This window comes from Podarcis muralis, chromosome 5 (assembly GCF_964188315.1).
Source record: "Podarcis muralis chromosome 5, rPodMur119.hap1.1, whole genome shotgun sequence".
In the NCBI taxonomy this organism is placed as follows: Eukaryota; Metazoa; Chordata; class Lepidosauria; order Squamata; family Lacertidae; genus Podarcis; species Podarcis muralis.
The window spans coordinates 36,334,242-36,354,011 of NC_135659.1; the positions used below are offsets into that span (position 1 = coordinate 36,334,242).

At 45.0% G+C, this 19,770-nt stretch overlaps 1 protein-coding gene and 1 long non-coding RNA gene across 2 annotated transcripts in view; one reads left to right on the forward strand and one right to left on the reverse strand.

The window, feature by feature from the left end:
* Positions 1 to 1,500, reverse strand: part of AK5 (adenylate kinase 5) — an 86,079-nt gene extending 84,579 nt beyond the window's left edge. Inside the window, exon 1 of the mRNA XM_028733054.2 lies at positions 876 to 1,500. Within this exon, the coding sequence (XP_028588887.2) occupies positions 876 to 935 (60 nt within the window). The 5' untranslated portion in view covers positions 936 to 1,500. The remainder of the gene's footprint in view (positions 1 to 875) is intronic.
* Positions 34 to 17,020, forward strand: LOC114598840 (uncharacterized). Its single transcript, XR_003707169.2, has 3 exons — positions 34 to 135; positions 521 to 651; positions 15,939 to 17,020. It is a non-coding gene; the product is annotated as an uncharacterized LOC114598840 (long non-coding RNA).
* The last annotated feature ends 2,750 nt before the right edge of the window (positions 17,021 to 19,770 follow it).

Genomic DNA, 19,770 nt, shown 5'->3' on the forward strand with positions numbered 1-19,770 from the left:
AATCATGTTCCCTTTTAAATATCACAGTTTTGGTCACAGGAAGCATTCATGGCTGCATGAGGCATGCAGCCTAGGAGAAAATAAACTGCAGCAGCATCTCCACTGACTGCTCCATCCATTCACCCTGGAGTCAAGGTATGTAGAGCTTTCAGAGAATGCCATGGGAGATGACACATTCCTGCCTCCTGCTTTTCTGATCACCAATTCCACACATATTCACATCTCACAAGGTCGGATCAATGCTGCCTTACAAGCAGCTAGAGGAGCCAAGGCAACCAGAGGCAAGAAAGCTTCCAGATCCATTAAAAGTAGAGTGGGAGGACAACGTTAACTCCTCTTTGCTCCGCAGAATCAGGCTAGGTGTGCAAGGCAAAAGGAAGCAGGCAGGGGGCTGAGAAGATGCACAATCTGCTCTGTAAGCAAAGGCATCTCTTTGGGTACACAAAACAAGCAGACAGGGGTAGGAGGATGCCTTTCCCCCCGCCGTACTAACTACCCCAATTCCCCCCTTTGCCTGTAGGGTCTCGTATGTCTCCCAAATCACGGGTGCCCAGCCGGTACTATGGAAGGGGCAAAAGACCGCAACCATCGTTTTAGATCTTGGGAAACTGTGCAGGAAGAAGGCGAAAGAGGTCAGAGGCGAAGTCTGGAGTAAGTGACATTCCTTCCTTCGAAACAAGCCTTGCCCCTTCAATATGCCGGGCAGCTGCCCTTGTTCCGTGCGCTCCCACCTTGCCCTAGATCCCACAGCCTCACCCTCCCCACTCCATCCTGTGAGTCTCCCCTAGACTTCGGGGGAACTTGCTCCGCCCAGGGTCCAGAGGCGAGAGGTGAGCGCCTGCCGGGGTCCACCGGCTGGCGAGGAGGGTTTTTACCTCGAAAAGCTGCGGGATCTCCCTCTTGGCCAGATACTCCTTGGCGTCGCAGGTGCTCATGCCTCCTGGCGGAGAAAGGGCGATGGCGCGGCCGGGGCTGCTAGCTGGCTGGCTGCTGGCTGGCTGGCTGGCTGGCTGCTGGGCGCTTCTGCCCGGCTTTACCGCGGGGCAGGGAAGGGGGGCGGGTGTTTTCGCCTCGTCCGCCCCGCACTCGAGAGCCTTCGTTGTCCTTGCAAAGCGCTCGCTCCCGCAGGGAAAGGGGATCGGAGAGGAGGAAGAGGAGGGAGAAGAGACGGAGCCTGAGGCAGCACCTCCCCTCTCCTCGCAGCCCAGCCCGCGCGCCGCCAGGCAAGCTGGGTGGTGCTGGGTGGCAGGAGTGGGTGGCTGCTGCTGTTGGAAAGGAGCCGGGGGGGGGGGTGACTCCGGATCGCACGATGTCGCCGTGCTGTGTGCAAGCCCACCTCCGAGGCGCCGCGCCACCGCACACGTGGTGTCCCCTGAACAAATTGCCAGTACTATCAATAATAACAATCTCCAGGGGAAGCTCGTCGTCCGAGATAACCGACTGGGGTGCGCCCTGCGAGGGTCAGGAAGTCTTTCCTAAAGCGGATCCCCCTACCCCCACCAAGTTTAAGGGCGAAACAGTTGAAGAAATTCAGGGTTTCCTCTCTCGCGAACACACAACACAGACGCCAGAGCTGAGTTTCTCTGCTCCAAAGGCGCTTCTCTCTCTCTCTCTCTCTCTCTCTCTCTCTCTCTCTCTCTCTCTCTCTGTGTGTGTGTGCGCGCGTGTGTGTTTGCGTGTGAAAGCGCACGGACAAGGTGGAGAGAGGAAGGAGCCGGCGAAGAACCTAGGGCGATGGGTTCGTGTTCTCAAAGGGCGGCCAGAAATGATCGCCCACGTGGAACTGGCTGAGGTTCTGGTACTATGTTTGGTTCAGCATGTACGTTTGGCCTTTATATAAATGCATCGCAAGTGTGTTTCAAAAGCAGCCACTGAGGCAGGGCAGGGAGAGTTGGAACGGGGCCGCGCAAGGAAGGGTGGTTTAACATGTTGCCCCCACGTCGATTACTGCCCCCCCTTAAACGCCCAAAGGGCTATTTGGCCAAGTTAAGGGAAAACTTAGGAATACGCCCGTTTCTGTTGGGCAAGAGGACAAGACAACCTACCGCGTGCAGAGCCAAAATCGCCTCCAGATTTGACAGCCGCCTCCGATTTGACAGCCCTGATGGCTCCCAAGGAGCAATTATGGTGTTGAGCTGAGGTGCGTTATGAATGCCTACTACTTTATCTTTTCTATGCCATACTTGGCCCTCATGCCAACTCTCATACCAAGCCAACATATTGTACAGTCATATGCAAACATCTTCCTTGCTCCTCCTGCCTCTCTCAGACTGTCAGTTTCCTTCAGCTGGGAATAAGGCCCTTGATATCCTGACTAGTGATAATCAGATGACAGTAACTTTGCATGCAGCGAAAAGACCAGGGAGTATGTACCACAGAGCCCCAGTTAAGACCATAAACTGAATAAATGACTGAGGCCAAAGTGCTTGTCTCTCTCTCTCTCTCTCTCTCTCTCTCTCTCTCTCTGTGTGTGTGTGTGTGTGTGTGTTTGCGTGTGAAAGCGCACGGACAAGGTGGAGAGAGGAAGAACCTAGGACGATGGGTTCATATACAAAAAGTTGCAGTAGAACTTCCCTTTGTGGGACATACGATCAAGATATATATATATATATATATATATATATATATATATATATTTGTGCATGTGTATGTATGTGTGTGTGTGTGTGTGTGTATACACACACACACACACACACACACACACACACACCATGATCAACCATCATGGGGATTAATGTAGCTTTCTCAGAACAAAATCTGACAGAAATTGTTGTCATACAGAAACAAATTCAATTCCTGCTTTTCAGATGCTACATCTTGACCTTTAGAATTTATATAGCAGTAGTTCTGTTTTTGTCAATAAAATTCACTGGCGTTCCTTTCCCCCCCTTTCTGATCAGCATGCACACTGCTCGGGTGGAGGGTGCATCTGCATTCTAAGGAGTTGGCACTATAGCAAGTTAATCTTCTGATCACATAGTGTGATCTTTTATTGTTTGCAGGGGACACTCAGAGTGAAGGGCTTGTCTGACAATGCTGAAGCTCTCTGTAGACCAAATCCAAAAATATCAGGAACACCAGCTGGGAAATATATGGCAACTTGAAGCATGCAGAATATGTCTAGCTAGATCAACATAACAATTGACATTCTGGATTGGATAATTCTAGCAATGCAATGCCCTTTTTACAGCGACAACTAACAGGAGACACCCTCAGGAAAGTAAAAATACCCCCTTAAAAGGAAAATTGACCTTTCTTTAAAATCTTGGTCTCATAACCACAAATGCATAGGCAGCTTGGCTATTATCCTGAAGCATTAGAAAATACATTTGTGAAAAGAATGAAATCATCATTATGACCATCTGTCCTTTTAACGTAAACAGGGTACTTGCCAATTCCTGACTAGCTTTGCTCTCTAGATCAATCCCTCTATCTCAGTCCATATTCGTTTGGCCTTTTTCATCCTCTCTTGCCTAACAGTCAGGCTCTCTGGCTTATTTGAATGTCCGTGTTTGTAATGTGACCAAACCAGTGTTCATCCAAGCTTCTTTCTATTACTGCCTCCCTTTTGAGCCAAATCCAGATGACTTCACAGTAATGAAAATGAACAGTGCCATTTGATCATTTCTAGAATCTTTCTTTGCCAACTCATTTCCATGACACTTAAGGGTTGCCAGGTCCTTCCCTGGAAGTGGGCTTCAGTTTTATACTCCAGGGGTAGAGAATCTCTCAGGCCCTCTGGAGCTCTCTTAAGACACTCTCCAGGCCACACCAATGCACAGGCTACCTATCCCCTGCCACAACTCTTCTCTGTGCCCTTCTCAAGAGTTTTTGCCTGGCTGGAATGAGTTCTTGAACTGTGGTAATGCCTCTTACTTACCCAGATTGAGATTGGAGAGGAGCCTATTATAGCTGAGATGTAATTTACTGTGCAAAGGTTAGAGTAACAACCATTGCTGGACTCACTTTTGCCTCTGGTGCCATACACCACTTGCATGTGGCCACCAAAGGTTGTCCACGATAGAATGTGGCTCTTGTGCTCAAAAGGGTCCCCCACCCCTGCTAAAAATTCTTGGGAGCAAACTCCACTGAACTTACCGTTCATTTGAATTTGTATGCCACTTACCCTCAAAACTGTGGCCGAAGTGGCTCACAATATATCGAAGGAGCAATACCGTGCATCACTTTACGCTTGCTTACATTTGAATTACACACTTGCCATTTTTGCCCACTTTGCAGAAATTCTTTGGGGATCCTTGCAATCACTTTTTATTTTATCCTTCATGAACCATTTGGTGTTATCGGCAAACCTGGCTACCTCACTGCTCACCCCTAACTCTAGATCATTAATGAACAAGTTTAAAAGGATGTATCTCAATGTCTCAACTTTCTGCATCCATCCATAGGGACAACTACCTAGTTACTCCTGCTCTTTTCCAGTTCCATAACTAGTTATTGATCTACTGTATAAGAGGACTTCTTCTGTTATTTCATGACTGCTAAGCTTACTCTGGAGTCTATGGTGAGGTAATTAACCAAAAGCTTTTTGAAAATTCAAGTACACAATGCCAATTGCATCACCTCTATCTATATGGTTGTTGACATTCTCAAAAGAACTCTAAAAGGTTAGCAAGTTCCTTGCAGAAGCCATACTGGTTGGTATAATAATGCTTTCCACCAGATTTCCTGAAACAGACTTTATGCTAACCAGCCTGTAATTTCCTGGATCTCTTCTAGATGTCTTTTTCTATTTTAAAACAAATTGGTGTTCCATTGCCAATTTCCTCCAGCCTTCAAGTATAGAGGCTGATCTTGGAGACAGTTATATATATTTGTTAGGAGATAAGCAATTTCACATTATAGTTCTTTAAGAAATCTTAGGTGAATACCATCTAGACCCGGCAAAGAGTCAGTTTTTAATTTGTTAATAAAGCTTCTTGTCACCAATATTTCCCCAGTTCCTCTGACTCCCTTCCTGAGAAAGTTAGTTCAGGCACAGCCCTACATCTTCCACTGTAAAGTCTGGATGCAAACAAACAAACAAACAAACAAACAAACAAACAAACAACAACCATCCATCTTCTCTGCAATCTCATTTGAATTTGAGTAGAATTTGAAATACCTCTGCTCATCTGCTGGGTGTAACTTGGGGTGCTTTGAAATGAAGGCTTAATATTGTAAATGGATCGTTGGCAACAGTTGTTTGTTTGTTTGTTTAAACTTAACGGATTTCCCCCAGAAAGTCAAATCCAGAACTCATGCAGGCTTGGCCTTTTATGCAAGCAATGTATTGTGGATACTGGAAAGAGGTTATGTGCATGAGAAACATCTGTTCTATCTGGTAGCACCCTGGGAAGCAGAATAGCCTATCAACCTCCCCTCCAGCCCTTGGCATCAGTCCCTACCCAATGCTGAAGAGCTAGACTGCACTCTGTATCTGATATCATCTTCCAATACTGACTGTCTCTAACTGGTGTTCTGTTTCTTGTTATTTCGATGTGGACATTTGTACCCAGCCGACCTTCCTGCAATCTTTTTTGACAAATGTCAATGTCTCACATACTAGCTGGTGTTCTTCCTTGCTTTCTTCATTATTGGAGCCTTTGATTTTTCCTAATGTTAATATGTACTCTTCCACCCTTTAGGCTGCAAACTTACACACAGTTATAACTGAGTGTAAGCCCCAATGAGTACAATGGGACTTTTGAGTATGTAGATATGTGTAGGGGTGTGCTGTTTGATACTTTCTTTTGCTAATTTGTTTTCTTTGGGGATTGGAGGGGAGAGAGTGTTGTTTCAGGCTCAAGAGATTCAGTAATATCACATGGATGTCTCAAGGGTCCCTCTCTGTCGCTTTTGTTTGCAAATAAAAATGATCAGTACATATAATAAGAGCATGCCAGAGAAGCATGCAAATATCAACTCAGTATGCAGCAGCTGTTGTGATGAAGGTAAATTCCATGCTAGGGATCATTAGGAAAGGGACTGAGAAAAAAATTGACAATATCATAATGCAAATCTATAGTAGGGACACATTTGGAATGCTACATACTCTTCTGGTTTCCTCACTTCAGAAATTATATTGTTACGAGTTTGGGGGAAAGGAGTAGACCATGGGTAGGCAAACTAAGGCCCAGGGGCCGGATCCGGCCCAATCACCTTCTCAATCCAGCCCATGGACAGTCCGGGAATCAGCATGTTTTTACATGAGTAGAATGTGTCCTTTTATTTAAAATGCATCTCTGGGTTATTTGGGGGCATAGGAATTCATTCATTCCTCCCCCCAAATATAGTCTGGCCCCCCACAAGGTCTGAGGGACAGTGGACCAGCCCCCTGCTGAAAGAGTTTGCTGACCCCTGGAGTAGACTGTATGCCAAGAGCCACACTAGTTTCCTGATGTGGGGATCTTGTGGGTGATGGGCCATTAAGGGAACAAAGAAATGTGCGAGTCCCCTCCCTCAACTGGCAGGTAGTTAAAAAGACAAAGCAGGAGTTGAGGGCAGAGAGTGTTGCAGTGATGTGAGTTGGAGGAAAAAGCAGCAAGCTGGAGAGAGTCAGAGTGATGTTCGATTTCTGTTTGAATCCAAGGCTGTGGCTATGAGGGAAGCAAGGCCCTTAGGGTGCCAATGCTGTCAGCCCCTCCATTTTAGGCTCAGGTCCTGTTGTGGGAAACAGGATGGACTAAGTGGATGTTTAGTCTGATCCAAAATAGATTTTTTTTGTGTTCTTATGCATTAAAAAGGGACGCAGGTGGCGCTGTGGGTTAAAGCCTCAGCACCTAGGACTTGCCGATCGAAAGGTCGGCGGTTCGAATCCCTGCGGTGGGGTGCGCTCCTGTCGTTCGGTCCCAGCGCCTGCCAACCTAGCAGTTCGAAAGCACCTTCGGGTGCAAGTAGATAAATAGGGACCGCTTTCTAGCGGGAAGGTAAACGGTGTTCCGTGTGCTGCCCTGGCTTGCCAGAGCAGCGATGTCACGCTGGCCACGTGACCCGGAAGTGTCTGCGGACAGCGCTGGCTCCCGGCCTATAGAGTGAGATGAGCGCACAACCCTAGAGTCTGGCAAAACTGGCCCGTACGGGCAGGGGTACCTTTACCTTTATGCATTAAAACCACGTGTACCACTGGCTATCTGTTTTTCTCCCCCCCGCTAAATGTCTTCTTACATTGTTGCCAAATTTCTTGGCTCTTTAGCTTCTTCAAGCCATATGTGTCTTTCCTGAGTCTCTTTCTGACCCCAGCCAGGCCAGTACCAGAGGCCAGATTCATAAAAACCAAGCAGGTTTGTGGTGGCCGCAGAATAACTAAGGAGATAGTACAAGAATACTTGGCTAGTCTAGATGTATTCAAGTCTCCAGGGCCAGATGAACTGCATCCAAGAGTATTAAAAGAACTGGCAGATGTGATTTCAGAACCACTGGCAGTCATCTTTGAGAATTCCTGGAGAACAGGCGAAGTCCCCGCAGACTGGAGGAGGGCAAATGTTGTCCCTATTTTCAAAAAGGGGAAAAGAGAGGACCCAAATAATTACCGCCCAGTCAGTCTGACATCAATACCAGGGAAGATTCTGGAGCAGATCATTAAGCAAACAGTCTGTGAGCACCTAGAAAGGAATGCTGTGATCACCAATAGTCAGCATGGATTTCTGAAAAATAAGTCATGTCAGACTAACCTGATCTCGTTTTTTGACAGAATTACAAGCCTGGTAGATGAAGGGAACGCAGTGGATGTGGTCTACCTTGATTTCAGCAAGGCATTTGACAAGGTGCCCCATGATATTCTTGTAAAGAAGCTGGTAAAATGCGGTCTTGACTATGCTACCACTCAGTGGATTTGTAACTGGCTGACTGACCGAACCCAAAGGGTGTTCATCAATGGTTCCTCTTCATCCTGGAGAAGAGTGACTAGTGGGGTGCCACAGGGTTCTGTCTTGGGCCCGGTCTTATTCAACATCTTTATCAACGACTTGGATGATGGACTCAAGGGCATCCTGATCAAATTTGCAGATGACACCAAACTGGGAGGGGTGACTAACACCCCAGAGGACAGGATCACACTTCAAAACGACCTTGACACATTAGAGAACTGGGCCAAAACAAACAAGATGAATTTTAACAGGGAGAAATGTAAAGTATTGCACTTGGGCAAAAAAAATGAGAGGCACAAATACAAGATGGGGGACACCTGGCTTGAGAGCAGTACATGTGAAAAGGATCTAGGAGTCTTGGTTGACCACAAACTTGACATGAGCCAACAATGTGACGCGGCAGCTAAAAAAGCCAATGCAATTCTGGGCCTCATCAATAGGAGTATAGCATCTAGATCAAGGGAAGTAATAGTGCCACTGTATTCTGCTCTGGTCAGACCTCACCTGGAGTACTGTGTCCAGTTCTGGGCACCACAGTTCAAGAAGGACACTGACAAACTCGAACGTGTCCAGAGGAGGGCAACCAAAATGGTCAAAGGCCTGGAAACGATGCCTTATGAGGAACGGCTAAGGGAGCTGGGCATGTTTAGCCTGGAGAAGAGGAGGTTACGGGGTGATATGATAGCCATGTACAAATATATAAAAGGATGTCACATAGAGGAGGGAGAAAGGCTGTTTTCTGCTGCTCCAGAGAAGCGGACACGGAGCAATGGATCCAAACTACAAGAAAGAAGATTCCACCTAAACATTAGGAAGAACTTCCTGACAGTAAGAGCTGTTCGACAGTGGAATTTGCTGCCAAGGAGTGTGGTGGAGTCTCCTTCTTTGGAGGTCTTTAAGCAGAGGCTTGACAACCATATGTCAGGAGTGCTCTGATGGTGTTTCCTGCTTGGCAGGGGGTTGGACTCGATGGCCCTTGTGGTCTCTTCCAACTCTATGATTCTATGATTCTATGATTAGTGTTGCCAAATACGGCAGACTATTCTGCATCACCTCACATGCCACAGTTTTGGGAGCACAGCAGTAGGCCTTAAATATACTTTAGTTCTCCAGGGTGTGATCCAAAAACTTCAGCTAAATCATTATCTTGCTATAATATGGCGTCTCAAGAGCTCATTAATCTGTTCAGTTCCAGTGATCTCTACATGGCCAGGCGTGGCTTATTGGCTGTATTAAACCATCTCATAGCAAGGAAGAAGATGGATTTGACGGTAGCAAAACTGCATTCAGTACTACACTTTTAGGGAGAGAAAAGGGAAAAAACAGGGACACACACCAGGGTTTGCAACTGAATATCAGATAAGCTCATTTCTCATGTACATTTCACAGGAAGTTTTATATTTTACATAATGTAAGGTTTTATATAAGGTAAGTAAATGCATTTCCCTCCCAAGAATATATATATAAAACACCTAAGTGCAAGCACTTTTGTGGGTATGTGTATATATAAATATTCTGGCAGCTAGCAATAGCGAAGGCAGTAGCAAGTGCAGTTTACCTATATGAAAAGACTCCCAACTGTATGTGTGTCTTCCTTAGGGCTTCCTGAATACTGAGATAATCGCTCACCCAACATAGCTCCTTTGGGAATTGTATCCCTCAGCTCTAATGTCAACTCTTAGACTCTTGGACAGTATCCTCAAGCTAGAGAGCTAGAATGTTGGTCACCTGTAGAGACAGCATTGTTGGTCAGGGAAATAATATTTTAAAAGCACAAACTTTTAAACCTCTGGCAACACCCTCTGGCCAGTCTGTATGGAGATATCACAGAGCCTCAAAAAACCTATTAAATATTTCCTCGTGTAGTTCATATGAATGCTACAGGTCTGTGTCCATGAGAAATAGCACTGCAGAGAGACGCACATGGACCAAAAAGCGGAGGGACACCGAAACAAACAAAATGTATTTATGTAAACATGGCCCTCCAAATTAATGTCCATCAAAACCTTTGTTTAAAAATTTAAAAGACAACTCAGAGACACTTAAATAACAGAATAGCACAACACTTCCAAACAACCTGCCAAAAGGCATCTGCAACTGGATGGCTGTGACAAAATATATTCAGGGACTAGGATGCATAAATAGAATCATAGAATCGTAGAGTTGGAAGGGAGCCTGAGGATCATCTAGGGCGGATCTAAACACAGGGGGAAATGCTATGAATAAGTCAGAAATCAGATCGTTATAACAAAAGAAAAAAATCCCTATGGAAAATCGTGTTTTAAAATTTCCTGCTATCTGGCGCCACCTGGTGTTGCATGTTTATAACACATTCAAATCACTCTTTATTTACTAATATAGCTGAGTCCTTAGTCCAACCCCTACAATGTAGAACTATGCAGCTGTCCTATACAGGGATCAATCCTGCAACCTTGGCATTATCAGCACCACATTCTTAACCAACTGAGCTATCCAGGCTCCCCCATTAAGAAGGAAAATAACTAAATGTAAATGTCTCTGAGGAATATCAACAGGAAATTGTCTGTGCACAAGTAGACTATGTGTTTAATTAGACACATATCTCACCATCATTTTGCAGCCTAAACAATGCAAAACAACAAAGAGAGAGAGGCAGTGTGGTTTAGTATTGGACATCGACTGGTGAACTCTGGGTTCAAGGCACAGTGGGTCAGTCACTTTCCCCCCAGAATAACCTACTCCACAGAGTTGCTGTGAAGCTAAAGAGGAGGTAGCTCAATTCTGCACTCCTAAGGAAGGACGAGTAATGATAATAAAAGACTTGAATGAGAGATGCAGATGCACCCAGAATTCTGCATCAGACCAGAGAGTGAAAGCTCTGCAACATTGCCTCTGCAAGAGCTAGGCCAGATTGTTGTAAAGTTCCATCAGGATCTTATGTAATCACTTAGAGTGAGCAAGTCTGTAAGTTTAGATTCTGTGAAAAAAAATATAATTATGTGAAACCTTCTCAGAAGAACTTGCTGAATCATATGCTTCTATTCCAAAAAAAGTGCCTTCAAATGCATAACTTGGATACAAGTGCACTTTGTGCCCAGTTCATTTGCAAGTAACAAATTAATCAGACAGATGACGATGACTAAGATGAAATCTGTCTACCTTAAAAAGAAAATACACCATTTATAAGACTGTTTCTCAACACACTTCTCACAGGTGTTCTAGATTTTCCATATGGCCAAATGGTATTCATTTATTTTCAAACTCTTTGGGCAAGGTTTTAGTATATTGTTATGAAACAATCCTTGTGGAGATTTTATAAGATGAGTGAACGAGATCAAGACTTAGGTTCAAGTTCTGTAGTGTGGACCTATATACTCGGATTGTCTCAAGACCAGCTCCAGAGGCACAATCCTCATTCTTAATGTGAATAAAAGATAATAATCCTATCTGAATCAGCTCCAGTGGGGTGTGGTTCTTCTCTACCCATTGCAGATACCCAGTTTCCTCTTGGGGAAGGCTATGTGGGGAACAAATCTATATAGAGAACATCAAACAGATCTTACCCAAAAAGAAAATTGTCTTCTGAAGAGTGGTGGCAGAAATGGGTCATACTGACAACATGCTGTGAGTGATGTTTTACTAGCTTCAGAAGCAGAGCAAGACTTTAAAAGGGCTTCAGGGAAAAGGACAGGAAAAATAACCAGATGGTTGAATTTAGTCAGATGGGTTCCAGAAAAGTAAATAGGACCCCTTTTCTTGTCCTATGTCAAGGCTGGCGGTGACCAATACTGACCTCAGAAGAACAAGAGTACCTTGGAGGAATAAACTATGCAAGATACCACCAATCTTCCTTTCATCATTTAATGGTAGAGCACATGCTCAACCTTGCCTGCAGAAGGTCCAAAGTTTAGTCCTTGGACTCAGCTAGATTGGGGTTTTTTTAAAAGTGTTTTATATGGCGCTATGGAGTCCCGTCTTTCCCTGCCAGACTTCCCTGTATGAGTTTACAATACTTTTAACTGAATCACTTATTTGATGTGTCTAGATCCAGCCCTTGATCCTGTTAGAAGGATCAGGCAGCTTGTGATGAGAAAGAACCCCTCAGTATGACAGAGAACAATTTTCGGTTAAAAACATAGCCTGGCTGAAGGCAATTCTCCATGTAGATCAAAGTAGGCAGGGCACTCTCTTCTCCAGCAGGCTGCCTGAGACAATGTGGTGCCTGCTGCGAAGGACAATACGGTGTCCTCATTAGGATGAATGGGGCACTGATCCACCAACCTAAGGTGGCTGTCAGCTTCCTCATCCTTAGGCTCAGTTACATTTCTAGAACTCAGCAGGGAGCAGGTGGGAATGAAACTACGGTAAATTTGCTTGACTCTGCCTATCATTGGCTCTGGTGCCACTTATTGTCGGCTTCTTGCTTTATGCCCTTCCAGTCCCAATGGGGACTGGCCACCACTGCATGTACAAAAGATGGCTGAACTGGTGGTTGGATATTTATTTAACAGTATGTTTTCAAAGCTGCTTTTCTTGGCAAGCCCATCCAGATGGTACTACCTTGATACTGAGATTGCTTGATGGGACCACTTCTAGTGGTTCCCTATGCCCCTGAGGTCCGATCAGCCTTTACAGATTCAACTAACAAGTTCTGCTAGCAGAATTCTGCTAGTGCAACTAGGCTTTCCCTCTCCCGCTACAAACTGGCTTAGGGGGGGCTTGGGAGAACCCCCAAAGCAGTGCGCAGAGGAAGGAGAGGGCAGACTGTTTCATCTAGCAAGCTGAAATCCTTGTGCTGGCAGAATGAGAGTGCTATGTCGAATTCTTCCTGCAGTCAGAGAGGCAGGGCACAGTCTTGTCACTAAGTCTCACAAGTGAGCTCACCACACCTTGGCTTTAAAAGCTGGAAGGGAAGGGTGTGACAACTGTTGAGACATCATCATTGGTTTCCTTCAGCTCTGAATCTCTTGTCTTACTCGCATACTTTGGAATGATGACTTCTGGACCGTGTGGCTTCTGCTGAGCCTATACTAGTACATGCCTGAATAAAGATCTACAGTGGAACCTCGGGCAGGTTAAGTACTCAATTCGTTCTGGAGGTCTGTTCTTAACCTGAAACTGTTCTTAACCTGAAGCACCACTTTAGCTAATGGGGCCTCCTGCTGCCACTGCGCCACCGCTACACAATTTCTGTTCTCATCCTGAAGCAAAGTTCTTAACCCGAGGTACTATTTCTGGGTTAGCGGAGTCTGTAACCTGAAGCATATGTAACCTGAAGCGTATGTAACCCGAGGTACCACTGTATTACGTAACAAGTAAAAGCCTCTGCTACTGTCTTTTGTGATATGGGAGCAGGGCAGACATTTGCCAGAAACTGAGAAATAGAGAGTCAAAAGAGCAAAAAGCACAAGAATAGAAATGCACCTCAAGTTTTTAGTAGAATTTTGTTGTTAATATTCTTTAAAATAAGTGTATTTGATTTTGTTTGTAATGTTAAAAGGTAAAGGTAAAGGTACCCCTGCCCGTACGGGCCAGTCTTGCCAGACTCTAGGGTTGTGCGCTCATCTCACTCTATAGGCCGGGAGCCAGTGCTGTCCGCAGACACTTCCGGGTCACGTGGCCAGCGTGACAAGCTGCATCTGGCGAGCCAGGGCAGCACACGGAACGCCGTTTACCTTCCCGCTGGTAAGCGGTCCCTATTTATCTACTTGCACCCGGGGGTGCTTTCGAACTGCTAGGTTGGCAGGCGCTGGGACCGAACGACAGGAGCGCACCCCGCCGCAGGGATTCGAACCGCCGACCTTTTGATCGGCAAGTCCTAGGTGCTGAGGCTTTAACCCACAGCGCCACCTGCGTCCCCTTATTTGTTTGTAATGTTATTAAGAGTCAATTGATTCTGCTCATCACACCTTGGAAAAACAGAAACCTGTTGAGTTTGATCCTGTCTTGAGAAATCTTATATTTGCAGGGACCTGCCTCTGTGGAAGCGTGCATTCAAAATCAATTGGGATTTATATAATCTAATTCAGCCTCTCTTAGCTATTGCCCTCTGATGTTTTAGACCACAACATGTTAGCCATGTAGCCATGTTAGTCTTTTAGAGCAAAAACATTAGAGTCTTGAGGCAACTTAAAGACTAGCTAATTTATTGTAGAATATATTATGACAAGTTTATTACAGTCTACTTCATCAGATTCATGAACTTGGATGGGGTGATTGTGAAAAGTGACACCAGAGGGAAACAAAACGCAGGAAAGAACAGACAGTGATAATTACATACTTAACAGTGGTCATTCCCAAAGCAGTATTTGAGGACACAGCTGTCCTGTCATTGCTAAACCAATTAACACATATAATGTGCTAAAAAATAATGACCCATTGTCACAGTTCAATCCACAAGTGGAGGCACAGGAACACTTTATGTGTTAAAATCCAGTGATTTCATATTGCAGTCTCCATTTGAAGCTCCTTTGCTCCAGCAGAATAGAGCCTGATGCTGTGGTTGACAGCAGAACTATGTTACAGGAACATAAGGAAGATTCCCAAATGGCAGCCCCCAGTCCAGTTTCTCCTACATAATGTGTTGTGCAACCAGCCCTGTGTTCTTGACGTTGTACTGTATGTGTTTCTCTTCCCTAGCAGCCAGTCACATGATACATCAGTAGAGGAACACTCAAGTAATGATGCTGCAACATGAAGTTGTGGAGGGGAAGTAGGGTGTGCTCAAGAGAGCCTCTCACACACCCTCTGTTGCTGTTGCATAATAGCCCTGCATTGCTGCCTGTTGGGTGTTACTATGTGCTAGTTGCTGCCACCAGCCTCCTCCTCATTCCTGCAGCCCAGGTGGGAAGGGACTTTGAGGATGCATGGAAGAGGAGGAGGAGAACTGAGCCATCTTGAACTCCTCAGCCCATCCTACTCTCAACTTGCTGGCAAAAGCAGGGCAGAATAGCCAGGACCTTCTTCACAAGTTGCAGTATGCACTGCAAGGGAAGGGAAGGGAAGCGAAGCGAAGGGAAGGAATACTAGCTTTCTACCTGCAGTATTAGTCTAGCTGTCCCCAGTGGCGTAGCGTGGGTTGTCAGCACCCGGGGCAAGGCAAGTAATTTGCGCCCCCTAAGCCCCAGATGTTGCGCCCGGTGCGGCCGGCCCCCCCTGCACCCCCCACGCTACGCCACTAGCTGTCCCGACTCTTGCCCAAAAACATGACAGAAGCTCATACTTGTGAGGTAGACAGAGATCTTTCTTTAGGCAAGGAACAGCATAACTTAGCAGCAGCAGTAGGAGTCCAGGAGCTGGGCAAGCAGTTAAGAACTGGGTGGAATCAATAAAGGTGCCCCAGTGAGTTTTCATGCCCCACTCACCAAGCTTTTAAAGACAAGGTGACAAGATTCTCATCAGACTCTTACCTTGTAGGAATGTTGGGTTCATAGGCTCACACCCTATCTGGTGGGTGAGCCTGTTCCCATCTCTGGAGGTGGCACTTGGTCCTCTGTGACTAGGCTGCACTCTCCCTTCCTGACTCCAGCTCGGCATCTGCCACCTCCTCCTAAGCCATCTCCAGTGGTTGGTCGTTGCCCTCCTCAGCCCCCAAAGAGGCTCTCTGCTCCACAGGAGGGGCAGAAAGGAGCCATCCTCAGTTCTCACAATTCATCTCTGCTCTTGCTTCCTCTTCCTCCTCCTCAACCACCTGGGTCTGCCAAGCTGTTCTGAACCCCTGCATACCCCAGAGGTAAGTCCTGATAGTGCACCCAGTCCAGTCAGGTACCAGTCCAGGTCCAATGCAACAAGCAAGGTCCAAAGTCAATTAGTAAGGTCAGGTTACCGCCTCTGCAGAAGAACCTGTGTTGGAACACCTGGGGTCAGTCCAGAAGTCACAGTCCACTGGCGTTCCTGGAGCAGCCAAGCTGTGGTCCATTAACAGAGAAAGTTGAGCAGACAAAGAGTTTCTGCTTTGCTTCCCTTTAATCCTACCCAATCATTTTTATTTTTTTAATAATGGTTTTATTTATTTTCATAATACAGAAGATAAATTTTAAGAACACAATTATTACTACAGTAAACAACAAATAACTTGTCCTGATAAATTTACAGACCAGAGTTTTCTCCAGCTGAGCACCTGTGCTTCTCAACTTGATGAAGCATGTGATCCTCACCTGCCCTGAACCTAATCCACAATCTCCTCCCAGACCTAACGAGTCCTATGACCTTCACCTGGTCCACTAGTGGCTGAGCTGTGTTCCCTTGCCTGCCTCAGTCTTTTGGAGTGCAGTTCCTGATGTTCCTGAGCCCACCGTGTCTGCGGAGATGGAGGGTATTTCTGATTCTGGTAATGTTTCTTCTCCCCCTGCCTCCCCTGAACTGTCCATGCTGCTCCCTCGGTGTCTTCTGCTGTCCCGTGAGTACCTTGTAAGTCCCCAACCTGCCCCTCCCCATCTTCAGCTTGTCCCAGTATGTATACCTTACCAGGATCCTCCTCTCTGTCCTTGGTGTCCTGTCAGCTCATAACGCAAGCCATGTTTGAGCCCAATGGAGCAACAGGGCTTATGACACTAGCTTTATTTGCACAATGCTTACTTATGGCACTCATGGTTTGAAGCAGGACTGTACATCTCGCCACCCCCTGCCAACTTTGTGTCCCTGCCCTAGCCTCGTCCCTGAACTCCACACATCAAGAAATTGGAACAGAAATAGTACATATTCTTACATTATTATTGTGAAATTTCCCACCCAATTAATTGAAAATAGCATTGTGGGCATTTTTCTTCTTCTAAAATTCAATGGAATTCAAACAAAAATTGATTCTGTGAAACTGTGTTAGGTAACTGCAAATAGTATGTGTTTTTGTTTCTTTTATAAGCTGAACAGACATCACAAATGATAAAGCGAGGGAAAGCATATTTATACTTGTTACAGTGGTTTAGCTGTCATTCAGCCTTCTTATGGTCTGAGACTATAAAACCAGATCACTAGAGAATATGTGGGCTCTGAAAATAGGATTTGATGGGCATGTTTTTCATCTTTCTCTGATTTGATTGTGACAGTGAAGATTCAAGAATAGGCTTGTGGTATGTCATTTGTATGTTGCTATGATCGTCCATATTCACACAAAAGAGATATAAACAGCATATGCATATACAGTAATGTTTGATAATTAAACCAAACCAAGAACTTAATTTCAGTCTTCCTATTCATTTTGTTCCATTTTAAATATATTTCCAAAAAGGATTTCAAACATGTATTCATATTATGAAGAAATTTATATTAAGACATCTAACCCAGATCTCAACCACAGCTCCAGTTAACAAATTTGTTTTGTAACATTAACTCTACTGAATAAATTAATTTTATTCAATAGGCTATGAAATAAATAAAAATACAGTACATACACCATGTACAGTTATCACCCATCTGTCACCAAAAGCTTCCAAAGCTGGAGTCGAATGACTCCTGTAATCATGCAAATCAAATTATATAAAAATAAAGCCATGCTGTAAAGTCTGCCAGCTCTGTCCAATTAGCCTCTACTTTGGCCAAAACTTAGGCAAAAAATGTCACATGCCTTGTGATGGCAGGGTCTTAAATAGCAGAAAAATGCTCTCAATTGTCATCCACCTGTCTTGAAAGACAGTCCCTAGCTCATTGAGAGTTTCAGACCCATTGGCTGCCCTTAGCTGGGTGCTAAGGCCTGGGTGCTGGATCCGGCCCAATCACCTTCTAAATCTGGCCCGCAGATGGTTCGGGAATCAGCGTGTTTTTACAGGAGTACAATGTGTCCTTTTATTTAAAATGCATCTCTGGGTTATTTGTGGGGCATAGGAATTCATTCATTCCCCCCCTTCAAAATATAGTCCTGCCCCCCACAAGGTCTGAGGGACAGTGGACTGGCCCCCTGCTGAAAAAGTTTGCTGACCCCTGAGCTAGTTGGTCAAAGCTGTTTCTCGGGGTGTGGCTGGCTGCTACCATACGCTGACAGCTTTTAGGAGCCACAGGTGAGAGAGCTGAGTGCAGGGTGGGGACTAAAGGTGGATAAACTACCTCAGAAGGAGCACAATGTGTTCCCCACCAGAGGTACTACCCTTCCCCTAACACCCCCATACACCCCAAATATGTAGTCTCTTAAGAATAATAGACAGTCTTTTAAAATAGGCAATAACCATTTAAATCTTACATCTGTATACAGAACACATAATAAAGAAAATAATGAGGCCATCATCAGTGTCCCCAGCATCACATTATAAAAGGATTTTTAAATAGACTGCTGCCTGACAAAGAAATATTCATCAATCATGGGTTTAATTTGATTTATCTATAAGTTAATGTATGACATGTGTATTAAACCATTTTTAAAAGTATACTGCCTATGTGGCATTCATAGATTCCCCATCAGTGGCTTAGTGGATCACAAACTGTGAAGGCCCAACTTCAGTAAAGTGTTAAGCCTTACAGTGCAAATCCTATGCATGTTTGCTCAGAAACAAGCCTAGTGTAGCTCAATGGAATGTATTTTGTATTAAGAGGATGGTATGGAGGATTGTGCTGCTATTTGAATTAAACCAGAAAATGCTTAAAAGTTGGAGCAGCATGCCTACAATCATACTTTTAAAGAAAGGTGTGATTCGGCCATAAAGGAAAAGAGGGGGTGGGGAGGAAAGAAAAAAGGAAATATTTTGGGATATTTCATTTCGTTGCAACCAAATAGATGTTTGTTGAGATCAGTTACCAAGCAATATTATCCTCCTGTTGGAGGAAGTTAGGACTAGGCAGAGATGTACTGGTCTCCACTCCACACCTTCCATCTGGTCCAGTATGATCAACAGGACTTGGGATGCCATGGTCAAACTACTGTTCTGCTCCACCTCACTGTTCCCTTGCCATGATTAGGATTCCTCTTGTTAATCATCAGTCTATTTGGGTGTGTGTATGGTGTCCACAGAAATAATTCTAGAGGGAGCCAGACATGTGTCTTGTAGCTACAAGTTGTTGACAATTTGCAGTCTTTATGGCAATTGAACCCTATGCACTATTACATGGTGTTGAAGAGAAGCAACGAGAAACAACACCTGAGATGGATGTAGTTTCAGCAAACTGGAAGCAGGTGGGTTTTCATCAATTACAACCTCCGTAAGGAAATATGTGAATTGAGGTAGGAAATGTAGCTATACCATTGGTAGAGCTCTTCAGTGGATCAATTTCCAACTCTGATTGGCATGGTTTTTATTTTCTGCATCCACTTCATCTATCAGTTTCTTGCCCTTCTCTGTTATTGTGCTAAATATCCACTCACTAGCTTCCCAGTGTTGTTCCATTGTTCCCAGCAACTCTGGTATATGTGCTGTTTCAGAGCAACATCATGAGATCAGAACAAGCAGTTTTCATCTCGGCTGCCCAGAAGGGCTCTCCTCCAGAAGAATGCAGAGAGGACAAGTATTACAGTGTTAATCAGAGCGGTCTCAGAGATCACTTGAAACCTCTTGAATAGTTGGACGTGTGTGTTTCTATGTACATTAAAGTAAATAAACACATGTAAGATTCTAGCAAGCCTACTCTTAACCCTCTTGCTGATAACCCTTGTTTTTAATCACTATCTAGAATTGTTTGCCAACATCCCATATTCGTTTTTAACTTACAGAAGACTGTCTTTAGAGCATTGGTTTGCTTTTTAAATATAATAATCTGAACAACAGATGCTCTTGAACATTGTCGCCCAAGATGTTTACCTGCCTGAAGTGATGACCAGCCTCTCCTAGTGCCAACTCTCCTAGTGTTGCTGTCCAATTCAGACAACATTCCTGCCCTCATTTATCATTACTGCTGCCCTGCGGTCCCCTATATTAGGGTGCTCAGGTGTGAAAGAGGCTAGCTTGCCCTGCAAGCGGCACATGGTATGAAATGTCCTCTTCTCCACAGCTGTTAAAGATGCAGA